The 13,477-nt window shown below is 40.9% G+C and overlaps 1 protein-coding gene across 3 annotated transcripts in view; it reads right to left on the minus strand.

Moving 5' to 3' along the window:
- Nucleotides 1-13,250, minus strand: part of PCDH17 (protocadherin 17) — a 95,613-nt gene extending 82,363 nt beyond the window's left edge. For all 3 annotated transcript variants that reach the window (XM_081083275.1, XM_081083276.1, XM_081083274.1), the window contains exon 1: nt 9,283-13,250. In XM_081083275.1, the coding sequence (XP_080939401.1) occupies nt 9,283-11,928 (2,646 nt within the window). In that variant the 5' untranslated portion in view covers nt 11,929-13,250. The remainder of the gene's footprint in view (nt 1-9,282) is intronic.
- Between the last annotated feature and the right edge of the window lie 227 nt (nt 13,251-13,477).

The following is a 13,477-nucleotide window of genomic DNA, read 5'->3' on the forward strand; positions in this document are numbered from 1 at the left end:
CAATACTAAACCTGCAAGGTTACAGACTTTCTTTTTTCAATTTGTGTGTTGCATTAAAATGTTTGCTATGTTACATATATATACATATGCTCTCAGTAACCCTCTATCTTATTACAATTAGGCCCATGCATTAACAAAAACATATTGGTTTTGTACAATTATAAACCATGCCAAGGAAGAATTAATATATATCACCATTTTTTTTTAATCAGGAAATTCTGATTTCATCAACCAAGTTTAAGATAAGAGATTAGACATTGGTTTAAAACAAACAAACAAAAAACATTTTATTAATGTAACACAAAGTGATGTAAAGATTAAAATAATAATAAAGCAATCAAGTTTTATGCCTCGATGTGAAGTTTTATCCTATTGATAATGATAATAATGATAGATCATTGATTCACATTATTTTGCATGACATACAACTCCTCTTATTCACATTCTTAATGCAATAAGTTGATTTGAAATAAATTATTTAAAAATAGATGCAAATTTTAAAAGCAAAATAGGAAGCAAGAAGATATTTATGCCCCAAGAAGAGACTTATTAGAATTCACCAATATTTAGACAATATTCATTTTGGATTGTGTTTTGTGAGCTTTTTGTTAGTTTGTTTGCTTGCTTGCTTGTTTGATTTTTTTACTGACAAACCTATAAAATAAAAATAAATTATTTTAAGGTTGCTCAGAAAGTTATGACACTATATAAAGATGTGTCATTAAGCAATTATCAATTTTAAGCTTGAAAATAATCCCTTTTGAAGTTAATTCCTTTTTCTCCAAAATATTAAATAATATTTTTCTTAGTAAATTTTACTGAGATTTTAAGCATATTATTTCTCAAAAATTCTAATATCTTACTGTCATCTCATCTACTGAAATGAGGACATTGGTAAAAGCATATAGCAGCCACTTTACACTGTACTTAAATAAGCCTTCATGATAATCATAGATGAATTATTTTTACAAGTATCTATTCTGCAAGTGCAATTGCTATGATGAAATTGTAAAAAGAAATTATCAAATATTCAGTCATACAGTAATAACAGTATATTCTGATATAATATGCTTTATGCAAAATAAACAGCTTAACAAAATAAAATGAACAGCTTTCAGCAAAGGTATTAATAATGGGGTCTGTGAATTAAAAAGAAATATTATATCTATAGTTTTAGGACTCAAAACTGATGTTTGTGTACATAGTGCAAACAAATAAAAATTTGAGACTTCATCTAAGTCATTTCTAGTCTAAGCCTGGATTATAAAAATAAGAAAAGATATTTGGACCCCTACCATTTCTACCTACAATAAAATACCTGTTGCATTTCTGCTTTATAAAATTAAACTTTTGGGATTCAGGATATATAGCTGTATTTCCATTTGAGTTTTATTGAATTAGAAGACACAAAAAAATATAGGTACAAGTATAATTAGTCATTAGGTAGTGGAGTCAAATATAAATACTGTAAAGAAGCATGCAAATGGTGACTTACTGGTATGCTTAAATCACATTTTTAAAAATGCATCACTAAAGAAGCTTAAGAAAGTATATCTAAAGCACCAAGTTGTTGAAAATAAATTACTTAGTCACATTGTAAATTAAATCTGTTATTTAAAAACATATATGTGCCCTGGCCAGGTGGCTCAGTTAGTTGTAGTGCTATCCTGTACACCAAAAGTCTGCGTGTTCCATTCTGTCAGGGCACATACCTAGTTTGTGGGTTCAATCCCTGGTCAGGGCATGTGTGGGAGGCAACCGATGGTTGTTTCTCTCTCACATTGATGCTTCTCTCTATCTTCCTCTCTGTCTAAAAATAAACAAACATATCCTTGGGTAAGAATTGAGGAAATATATGTATATGGTATATGTATGTGTACATGTACGAGTACATGTGTATATGCTATTAGAAGAATATTAGAACCTTTCTGCATGTAAAGTCATTATCTATATTATGTGTTAATATAATTTTAAAACATGTACCCAGTGTCTCTTAAAAGTAGTATATATTTATTAAACAATTATGAATGTGTAGCTTTGGAAGCTTGAAATAGAGTTTTAATGCTCTCATTTTCAAATTCCAAAAAGGCTGCTGTTAGCTGATAAAGAGAGTAAACAAGAAATTGTCCTTTAAATGGTCCCTTTAATGTGTTCCACCAATTAAAAGTCATTCAAAAACATTACAAGTTTAAAAAATAATAAACATTGCTCAGACAGGTTATATTCCAGAACCAAGCTTACAGGGTTACATTTATTTTTACCTTGCTTGTTTTTCATCCAATGTAAATATGGCCCATGACTATATTATTAAATAGAAACATAAATAAAATAATACAGATCTTTAAATATTTCAAAAATGATTGCTGTAAAATGCATTTCTAATACTATTAAATTATTTTAATATATTCCATTTCTTTAATCAGACCAAAGTCTATTTATGTAGATTAGTTACATCTAAAGTCTCATTTATCCAACCTGTATTTATCCTTTGATCACAAAGCTTGTTAACTTAAATTGTCCTTTATTATTATGATTCACTTTCCCATAATTATGCTGTTTGACTACCTTATTTTATGAATAAATATATGCAAATGTGCTAATCATGTTCAGCACAGCTATGCTAGATGCTCAATGAACTGTATGAGCCATTTCACTACAATAAAACTGCCTGGAATAGATCCAGGGCAAGGCCTACAAATACCACTAATCAGAATGTTAGTAGGACCAGGACATACAAATGGAAGTGTGTCACATGTATATCAATAGATTCTCTCAAACACTGTCTGAAACCAATTTACAATCTATCATTGGGAGACCCCGGTGCATACAAGTGGTAGATGCCACCTACACAGCCACAATTTGCATCTGTATTTTGTTGTCTCTTTTCCTTTACCTTACAAATATGGAACTTAGACTTCTGCAGTGGCAAGAAAGCTCTAGCAAGCTTCTGCTTAGTCACAGAAGGAAAGTTTGATGTCATTAAGGACTTCTTTATTATGGATAATTTATTTCAGAAGACCAAAGGATAGTAATATGTCACTGTCAAAGCTAGTGGTGAAAGCTATGACTAACTGTAAAATACTGTGTGGCCATAGAAAGAAAAAGCTTGTCAATGTCTCTTTTACTAAACTAGGCTGACAATAGATTAGTGTAGGTCTGATGAACTTTAAAAGTATTTTGTAGGTAGGTGGTAAAAGTCACACTATCTTAAAATTGATAAGCGAAATGAACTTTATGTTATTCTCTAACAAATACTAGTATATAGTCACTGGTTGAAGGAATTCAATACGAAAAAAAAAAAAAATCCTTCCCTAAATGGCTTGGCTAAAATATGACTTTAAGATAATGCCCTGTGGGATTTATTAAGCAGAAAGTATCACTGAGGGGAATACATTCTGGAGCAATGAGTAATATCATAATTAGCAGGTGCATTTGTAAGAATTTACCCACTATTGAGGGTATTGCAAGACTACTCAGCATAGGGAGTTAAGTTTTACTTCCGAGCTGGCGTGAGCCCAGGTCTGGAGTGTCATCTTCCTCCTCTTATTTCATCATCAGACTCACAGCATAGCTTCTCACAGTGCTGCCACCCACCCTCCCATCCTCCAGAAGAATCAGAAACTGGCAAGGTGTTGTTTTTTTCTCTGAATTTGCACAAGGTCCACTGAATGCTAGTTGTTCCTTAACTTCTCTTCTCTAGAATGACCTGCTCTATTCTAAGGAACTTCAAACTGTTTGAAGATTTAAAACAGTAAAATCAACAACTTTTAACATATTTTCAAAGGAAAATAAAGGTTTGCGCTCCTCATTAAAAAGAGAACTGACTTTGAACGAATAAAGTATTAAAATGGGCTAATGTCAGTGCTTATGTATCTGCATACATTTACTGAAAATATAAGGCCATGTTTATATGTATTTATATTTGAATTTTGCCAAGAAGTTTTATCATTGTTCACATTTCCATAATTATAGGCAGAGCCAACCTTCGCTGTAGTAAATGCATGTAGGCCTTCATTCATCTTCAAAACACAAAATAGTTTCTTAATTTACACCTTTTATTTTATAGATATATTCCTATTGCATAATATTGCATAAGCAGAACTAACAGTAAAAAAAAAAAAAATGAAACCTGACAATGGCAATGAAACATGATAAACCATAAATATTGTATTTTTAACTTGAATTTAATATTTATCTGGAGATTTTTAAGAATGTTTCTCTTAAAATATGTATATTTCTTAATCTAATAGAGATGATATTTGGAATTATTTTAATAATTAATTTATTTTAATATCCTATATAAGCCTGTGTCTATGCATTCTAAAAAAAAGAAATAATGTATATTATAACATAAACTTTATAGAGAAAAGTTTCTGGAAAATATGGCATTGGAGTTCTTTTGGTGTGATTTGGACAATATAGTCACAGGCAATAGAAAAATGTTTAAAACATATAAATTTCTTCTTAACTAAAAAATATGTTGAAACAGCTGAGAGAGGAATTGTAAGGCATACTTTTCCATGACCTGATATTTTTCATGATTGCACACAGCCTTAAATAACATAAAGATACCAAAATCCTCTAAGTAGACTTACGTATAACACTAGTGTTTAATGCAATTATAAAACTCACTCATAGACCTCAAGTAAAATTATAGAATTCACTCATAGAATCCAACTAAAATGTAAAATTATCTTCCTTTTACATTTATAAAAGACTGATGGATTACCATCTCAGTGTAAGAACAAGAATTGCCTAACTAGCATTTTGAAAATTTTATTGAAAACTAAAAGCTAGTGGATGAAGACGTAATAACTTCTGAGTAGTTATATCAACTAATATTGAAAATAAGCTTCTCAGGTTTCTAGTTCATATTGTGCATTTATTTATGGTAAAACTGAGAAATGCCCACAGATTTATATTGGAGCTCAGATTTTTATGGGCACACACAAAAACTAAGTGTAAAAGTAACACTGTATTAAGAATGATGATAATATTTTGCATTTTAAATTCTTCTGTAAAGAAAGTCAAAACACCGTAATGGCTGATTATCTTTTAAATTAAGTTTATTTGCACTTTATACTACTTTTAATATACAATAAAACAGAAAAAGTTTTATGATTATGTACTCATGTCAATTTAAAGTAGGAATTAATCCTACCTTTAAAAAATTAAAGACAAGTGCACAAGACACTCTTGGAGGTGTGTAGTAAGAAAGAAACATTCCCTTTTTACTCAACCAACCATTACCCCTAGAAATAAGGAGGTATGTGAAGCTTATGGAAATGATTGCATGTAGCTAATCAAACTGTGCCAAATTAGAATAACATTGCAGGGAAATATCTTCAAAATTATAAGTGAGGAAAAAAATATTCACACACTTTATGTTTGTTACTGAAATTGCTAACACACTAGAGTGTAGTTTTGAAGACCATGATCTAGGGAAATCACCTGGGTTCCTATTGTCAATAAAGAAGAGAATAAAGAAGTGGGAATAGAAGTATGCAATGAATAATGTTCCTAGTAAAGATACAATTTTTCTTTCACCTTTTCGTTCTAAAACACTGAATTTATTGCCCATACTATAATACTTTAGACATCTATGTCTCAATTTCATTTTTAAAGACTTACCATGTGTTTAATTCCCTTTTATTGAAAATGCCAGATATGTATAGCAAAAGGATTTTCTCTTCTAACATAAAAAAATCTAAAATCAACCCTAATGTGAATCTTTTTAAAACTGAACTGTAAAAAACTGTGTAAGAATATATTCCTTTCAAAATTTTATTTTATTAGATACTATTCTGCTGGCTCTATACATTTTCTTCTCTGAAAACATACTAAGATGACTTATAGTAGTGCTACCAAAAAATATGAAAACACAGATATTCAAGCAAATACTGGAAATATACCCACTAGTAAGAACTCCCCAGTCTTCTCCCTCTTCTCAGCGAAGTCTTCCTTGAAAACACCTGTTGAGAAGTTTCTCTGAGACTTAAATAATTTTATAAGCCACAATAAGCGGTTACTTGTGACAATTAGTGATGATCGCTACTTGATTTTAGATTCTTATGTTAATATATAAAATAATTCATATGGAAATTGTTTCTATGAAAAGTGCTTTTATAAATTTGTATAACAATCTATTTGCCTTACCTACCACAAATCTATGTTCCTATTTTTCAAAATAAATTTTATAATTTTAAAATGAACAAAATATTTCATTATAACAATCTTTTATTATGAGTCATGCTACTGAGGATATTTTAATCACTAGTCTATTGGTTAAACACTTCAGAGATGACTTCACTTCAGCTGAGATACTTGAAATAAAATCTCTTAAAAACCTGAAATAAAATCTCTTCTCGCAAAGTCCTCTTTCTTCATTAGCTTACATAATTGTACCACATCCATATTCAATAAAAATACCCTTATGCCCAAGAACCTACAAATCTCAACCTTAAAATTTTAAGCCCTACGACTCACATAAAATCTTTTGATACTAAAATAAATCTTAATTTGAGCTGTAACATGAGTCTTAGAAATCCTGAAGTTTCTAAGTTTTATGTCACCACTCTCTATCAATGCATCCCAGACAATTATGAAACTCTTTTCATTCCATCAATACAAATACACCATACACCTTCTACATGCTGGAAAATAAGATAAACCAGGTCTAGTAGCTGCTAGTCCAAGTGTCCTCTGATGGATTAAAATTCATCCTTAGAAATACACATGAGATTAATAGCTCGCTTCCTCAGCAGGCTGAGTTAAATACACCCACTAATAAATGCACTTGAAACAAGATCAGGGGATACCCGAACACTTTAATTTGAACACATCACTTGAGCCCAGAGTATTTGTAGCATGCCAGTTTGAAAAATGAAGAAAAAGTAAGGTAACTAAAGTCAATTTACCCTGTTTTCCAAAGTAGATGTTGAGAAAAACCTGATACTTTTAAAAGGAAATTAACTTAGTAGGAATTTACAGAGCATCCCTTATAAGATTGCAAAAATTCAACAGGAAAAAAAAAGCCTGTTTTAACAATTTATATTGAGGATATTTTCAGATTTCCAGGGGAAGAGCAATTTGGAAAATTGAGACATGGGCGGGGGGGGGGGGGCGGTGAGGAGAGGGCGGTGAGGAGAGGGCGCAGGAAAGGAAGGGGAATTCAAGAATTTAAAACATTTTTTCTGGGTCTTTATGGTGTGGATTAAGATTCAAGAAATAAAGGAATGGCAAGGAAGTGTGTCCTTCTGTTTTCTGTTTAAACTATCTCTCTCCTTCTCTTCCTGTGTGTGTGTGATTTGCTCTCCTCAAGTTTTACTGCTGAGAATCATCATCATCATCATCATCATCATCATCACCACCACCATCCATTCACCCATCAAGCAATGACCAGCTTCAAGAACACTATGATATAATGGTGATACAATGTGGCACCCCAACCCTCAAAACCTCCTGGACACTTCCATCCAAGATTGTTCCTCACTAATAGACCAACTTCATTTTTACATGGAGCCTAAATAAGAATTCAACTGATAGAGCTTAAAGTAGAAGATCCAGCATTAAGCCTCTGGGATACCATTGTAATGTCAATGGTAAAAATATAAGAAGAGTGTATAACATGTGTATTTGTGAAATGACTGTAAAAGATTTATAAATATATATATTTAACATCTCTCTTTAAAAAGATTATGATAAATACCAGTTCTCTACAGTCACAGAAAGACTTTCATGGAAACCATGATTTTTTTTAAGGGAGAAATTTCTTGTTCAGTTTTATTAAACCTCAAAAAGCCATGATTACTGGTATCAATAAACACTAAAAAGTGAAATTTAATGTTAGTACAATTAATACTTTGGTATATTCAGTGGCATCAAGTACAAGAGTCTCTTTTACAAGGGCATTATACTATTATAAGAAAATAAGTTTTGCTAAGTTTTAGCATTTGTTACATTTGTCTCAGAAAATATAAGGTTATGAAATTTTAAAACCCTATTTGAATAATAAAAACATTACTTAAGTGTCATTTAAAGGTGTTTGCTTTTGAAAGCATAAAATAATGAACAAATTATTTTCATTTGCCCCAAACTAATCTTCCTCCCAAAGTGTCACTCATAGTTAAACTCAGTTTTGAATTTCCAGTACTGCTCATCCAGAGTAATTTGTAGTAACTCACATTCATAATAGAGGAGAATTAAGTTTTCCTGTGACACAAAATAGTGGATAAAAGAACCGAGGCAATGACTAGACACAATACAGTCACCTGCTGCTGTTAAAATCTATGTCCATGCTGGGTCATTTTTTTCATATATCAAAACCTTCGAACGATACTATCTAATACATAATAAATATCACTTAGATATACAGAAAATACACAGTATGCAAACTAAATGCATCCTGGTATTCTTTATGGCAAGTGCCTTCAGTGCAACTTTGCTTCCTGTTTTCAAGAGCTCCAAAGCAGTCCATGACCTTCTTGTGAACTTTCTACATTCATCAATGACAGCAAAACACAGATCAGGAAAACCACAGGACAGAATAAATTGAAACTTTTCATAGACAGTTACTCATCATTATCCAGAGTCTACATTTATACAAACTTTTGAAAGATCCTAAGAGTATATGTCACATTTCCAAAGCTTAAGCAACTTAGTGCATTATGCTGCAGTTTTAGTTAAAGAGTAGATAAAATTCATGTCCTTGAAAATACTTTTTAAATATCAAGCTGACTTTGGGGGTGGCAGTGAAAACTGGCTCAAATTGACTGAGGCTCTGGAATTCTGGCCCTTTCCTATATTTCACTTTAGGTAGTTAACTCCTTAACATCTGGGTACACATTTCTCTGACTTGGCATTATATATTTTAATGGACTTAAATGCACTTTTAAAGTGAATTAGGTAAAATATTTTTTTTTCTACTCTGGAAATCCTTTCTTACAGGAAAAAATGTAGAGCATCAAACAAAAATAAAGTTAAATAAACTATGAATAAACTTAACCTTGCTAACATTTTTAAAACTATAAAAATAAACTTTAAAAATGCAACAAAAGTAGTACATTTACATCTTGTAGATTTTAGACTATTTACATGGGAGAGAATATGTATAGATAATGTTGTACACAGGCAGTGGCAAAAGTGTAAACCATTTTCATTAAAAAAAAAAAAAAAAATCCCCTCTCACTGCTGCTGCCAGTGGCTTGTCCTGTAAGAAAGGTTTCAGGACAGCTCCCAAACCAGCAATAAAGTGAAGTCCCAGTGATGCTAAAAGTCTCCTACCTGAATTATGGACATCCGAGTGGCTGGGGTCTCGCTGGCATTAGTCCCTTGTCCGGTGAAGCTGGAGTGGCAGCCCGCGTGCCCCTGAGGAACAGTCAGGTTGTTGGAGGCCGGTTTGAGATACATCACCTCCGACCGGGGCGAGCTGAGGGGCAGGCGGGTCTGGTAGTCGAAGTACATGGGGGAGGTGGCCAGGGAGGGGCTGCTCACCACGTTCATGACGTTCATGGCGTTCCTCTCCTCCACCTCGCTCTGCACCAGCATGATATCGTTTTTGTTGATCTTCTTCTTCTTGCCCTTGCCCCCGCCCAGCTGCGGGTGGCTGTACTCCGCGATGCGGCAGTTGTAAGTGCGGATCTCCTTGTTCTCTCGCTTGCACTTGACAGCGATGGTGATCATGGCCGCGAGAAGGATGATAGAGATAGTGCTCAGAGTCACGATGAGCGGCAGCGACATGTCCCAGTGATGCTGCTCCCCGTTCACCCGGGGCACCCCCTCGGGCAAGGAGCCGCTCACCGAGCGGATGATGAGCTTGGCCACCGCGGACAGGGTGGGCTTGCCGTGGTCAGTCACCTTCACGACGAGCTCCACGACGGGAGTCACGTCCTCCCAGAAGGGGTGCAGCGTGCGGATCTCGCCGCTGGACGGATCTATTTCGAACAGGTGGTCATCGTTACCGTCCACGATCTCGTAGGTGAGGCGCCCGCTCTCGCCGAAGTCGCTGTCCAGGGCGCGCACGGTGCTCACCAGGTAGCCCAGGCCGGCGTTGCGCGGCACCTGCAGCTCGGCCGTGTCGTTCTGCAACGTGGGCAGCACGATCACCGGCGCGTTGTCATTCACGTCCAGCACTGTCACCCTCACGGTGGCATTGCTCTCCAGGTGCGCGGGCGCCCCCGAGTCCTTAGCCAGCACCTTGAACTCAAAAGCCTTGGTCTGCTCGTAGTTAAAGGAGCGCAGGGCGTAGATGGCCCCGTTGGTGGGGTTCACGGACACATAGGTGTAGATGGACACGTCGCCGATGTGCGAGGGCAGGATGGAGTAGGACACCGTGCCGTTCTGGCCCAGGTCGGGGTCCTGGGCGAGCACGGAGCCCAGGTACTCTCCTGGGATATTGTTCTCATGCACCTGCAGCACGTAGAGTCCCTTGGTGAAACGAGGTGGGTTGTCATTCTCATCCAGAATCTTGACGGCGAAGGACTTGGTGGAATTGAGGGGAGGGGAGCCCCCGTCCCGAGCCACGATGGTCACGTTGTACTCGTCCTGTGTCTCCCGGTCCAGCGGGCGGTCAGTCACGACCGTATAGAAGTTATCGTAGTTCTCCTCCAGCTTGAAGGGCACCGCTCCTCCCGACCCGCCCAGGCCGCCGGCCGCCCCGCCTCCGCCCAGGACCCGGCACTGCAGCTGCCCGTTCTTACCCGAGTCGCGGTCGGTGACCCGCACCAGGGCGATGACGGTGCCTGGCGGGGCGGCCTCACTCAGCGCCCCCTGGCGCACGGAGACGAAACCGATGGACGGCGCGTTGTCGTTGCGGTCGATGAGCTGGACAGTGACCTTGCAGTGGGCCGGGATGGGGTTGGGACCCAGGTCTCGAGCCTGCACGTCGATCTCCAGCAGGCCGTTCTCCTCATAGTCCAGGTTGCCTTTGACACGGATCAGGCCGGTCCTGGGGTCGATGGAGAAGAGCTCCCGCACGCGGTCGGGCACGTAGCTGCTGAAGGAGTAGAGCACTTCGCCATTGGGGCCTTCGTCGGCGTCCGTGGCATTCAGGTCGATGACCACGGTGCCCATCGGGGAGTTCTCGGGCAGCTCCACCAGGTAGGAGGGCGCCTCGAAGACGGGGCTGTTGTCGTTGGAGTCGATCACCTTCACGTTGATCTGCATCGTGGCGGAGCGTGGCGGCTCCCCGCCATCCAGGGCGGTCAGCACGAGCGTGTGGTGGTTCTGCTGCTCGCGGTCCAGCGCCTTCTGGATGACCAGCTCCGGGAACTTGGTGCCGTCGCCACGGGACTTGACGTCCAACGCGAAGAGGCCGTGGTCGTCGCGGGTGAGCAGATAGGTGCGGAGCCCGTTCTCGCCCGCGTCGGGATCGTGCGCGCTGGTGAGGGGGAAGCGGGTGCCGGGGGCCGCGTTCTCCGAGATGTCCATCTCGATCTGGTCGGAAGGGAAGGAGGGCGCATTGTCGTTGATGTCCTGGATCTCCACCTTGATCATGCAGATCTCCTTGTCGTTGGCGAACACCTCGAGGGACAGCTGGCACTTGGCGTTGTGGCGGCACAGGGACTCGCGGTCGATGCGCTGCTTGGTGTAGAGGAGCCCGCTGTCCGCGTCCACGTCCAGCAGGTGCGGCGCCGAGTTCTCCAGCACCCGGTAGCTGCCGGACTTGCTGCGCCCGCCGCCGCCGCGCTCTGCGGGCGGAATCCCCGGCTGCAGCCGCGCATCTTTGCCGATGTTGCCGATCACCGTGCCGGCCCCCTGCTCCTCCGGCACCGAGTAGTTCAGGTTTTTGAGCGTCAGGGCAGGGGCCCAGAGCAGAAAACAGCAACAGATGGAAAGGTACATCCCAGACCGGTGGGGTGGAGGCAGTGACAACCGGACCGGAGGGGAGAGCGAATGGGTGCGCGTCAGCCTGGAGCCCCCGCGCAGCATGCGCGCCGAGCCAGCCACAAGTCTGTGGGTCCTTCCTTCCCCCCGCTGCCGGGCTGCGGGACCCGGCGGGCCCTCCTGATTCCGCTCAAGTTCCCGAACCTGTTGATCTACAGCATCCGCACTGGGCGAGAAGCAGATGCTGCCGGAGCGCGGAGCCAGGCGGCGGCTCCCCGCGGCCGGGGCAAGCCGGCGGCTTTGTCTCTGCCGCCCGAACTTGCGGCGACTCAAACTTAGCGACGGTGCCGGGGATACAGTGTAAATCGAGTCTGGGATGGGGGGGAAGATAACGAGCCTAGAATGCGTAGGTTTTCCTGGCTCCCGCTGGGACGCTGCAAATCCACTCCCGCCGGGAGCCTCCGGAACACTCTTCCAATTGGGTGGGGGAGGGAGCGGGGAGGTGTGTCCCCAGGCAGATGGGAAAGTGAAATCCTTACTTGTTTCTGGTCGCCTCCGGTGATGAAAGGAATGGGCTGGGGAGCAGTGAAGAGAGAGTCAGATATATTCTGAAGCTTTCCCGGGGCGCTGTGAAATGTCTGCTTGCTTCTCCGGCGGGTCTGTTTTCCGGCCGTGTTTTTACTGCATTTAGAGATCTAATCTTGCCTTTCTGGCTGAGGCGGCGGCGGCGGACTGCATCTCCCAGCCAAGCGTATTTTTTTTTTTCTCTCTCTCTCTCTCCTTTCCGAGCAGCCAAAGGGAGGGGAGGAAATGCAGTGCAAAGAACTAGTGTCCCGATTTGTAGTTTCCTCCCTCCGCCAAGCTCCTCCCTCTCTTCCTCCGAAAAGGCTCTCCCCCAAAGTCCGGAAAGCCACAGCCTGATCCGCGTTTGCGGTGTTAAGTCTACAGGGAGGGTGTGGGGGGGAGGGAGGGGTGTATCGAGGTATCTCCGCCTCCGTTCGGACGACACACACTCTGATTTCTCTGCGAGAAGCCAGGAGCCGCCGCTACCATCCCATTCTCTCCCGGCGAGCAAGGACTTCTCTCGCTGCAGTTTAATTCCAGTTTGCGTGGCTTCTCGGGCGAAAGGAAATCAACAGGCAACTCATGGTTGGATGTGCAGCTTGGGGGGGAGGGGGAGGAGGCGGAATGGAAAGGAAGGGGGAGCCACCTCCCAGCCTTCGCACACACACTCTCCCTGTCTCTCGCTAGAAGGGAAACAGGCTCTGCATTCACAAGGCTGGACCGTCAAGTGCCTCTCTTTTCTTCCTATTCAGCATCTCCTTCCAATGGCCCTGCCTCCCGGTCCTCGTCATCTAGAAAGGAAAGGCTTGGCGAGGAATAAAAGTGGTATACATTTGAAGCGAATAAAGTGCGGGTCTTTTTCCCCTTCCAAAAAAAAAAATATTTTTAATAGTAGGAACGAGCTGGATGGAAGAAACACATCAAGGGTGGCGCGATGCAGTCTGCAGTCTGGCTCTCAGGCTCTGGGCGGCTCGGGGAGGGCAGAGGGCGAGGGGCTGCGGCCGCGCCGGTCCAGCCAGGGGCGCCCGCCCCGCGGAGCTCCCTCCGCGGGGATGTTAGACACGGGTCTGTCCACGCATCATTTCAGGTC

This window comes from Myotis nattereri, assembly GCF_964212035.1.
Source record: "Myotis nattereri genome assembly, chromosome: 2".
In the NCBI taxonomy this organism is placed as follows: Eukaryota; Metazoa; Chordata; class Mammalia; order Chiroptera; family Vespertilionidae; genus Myotis; species Myotis nattereri.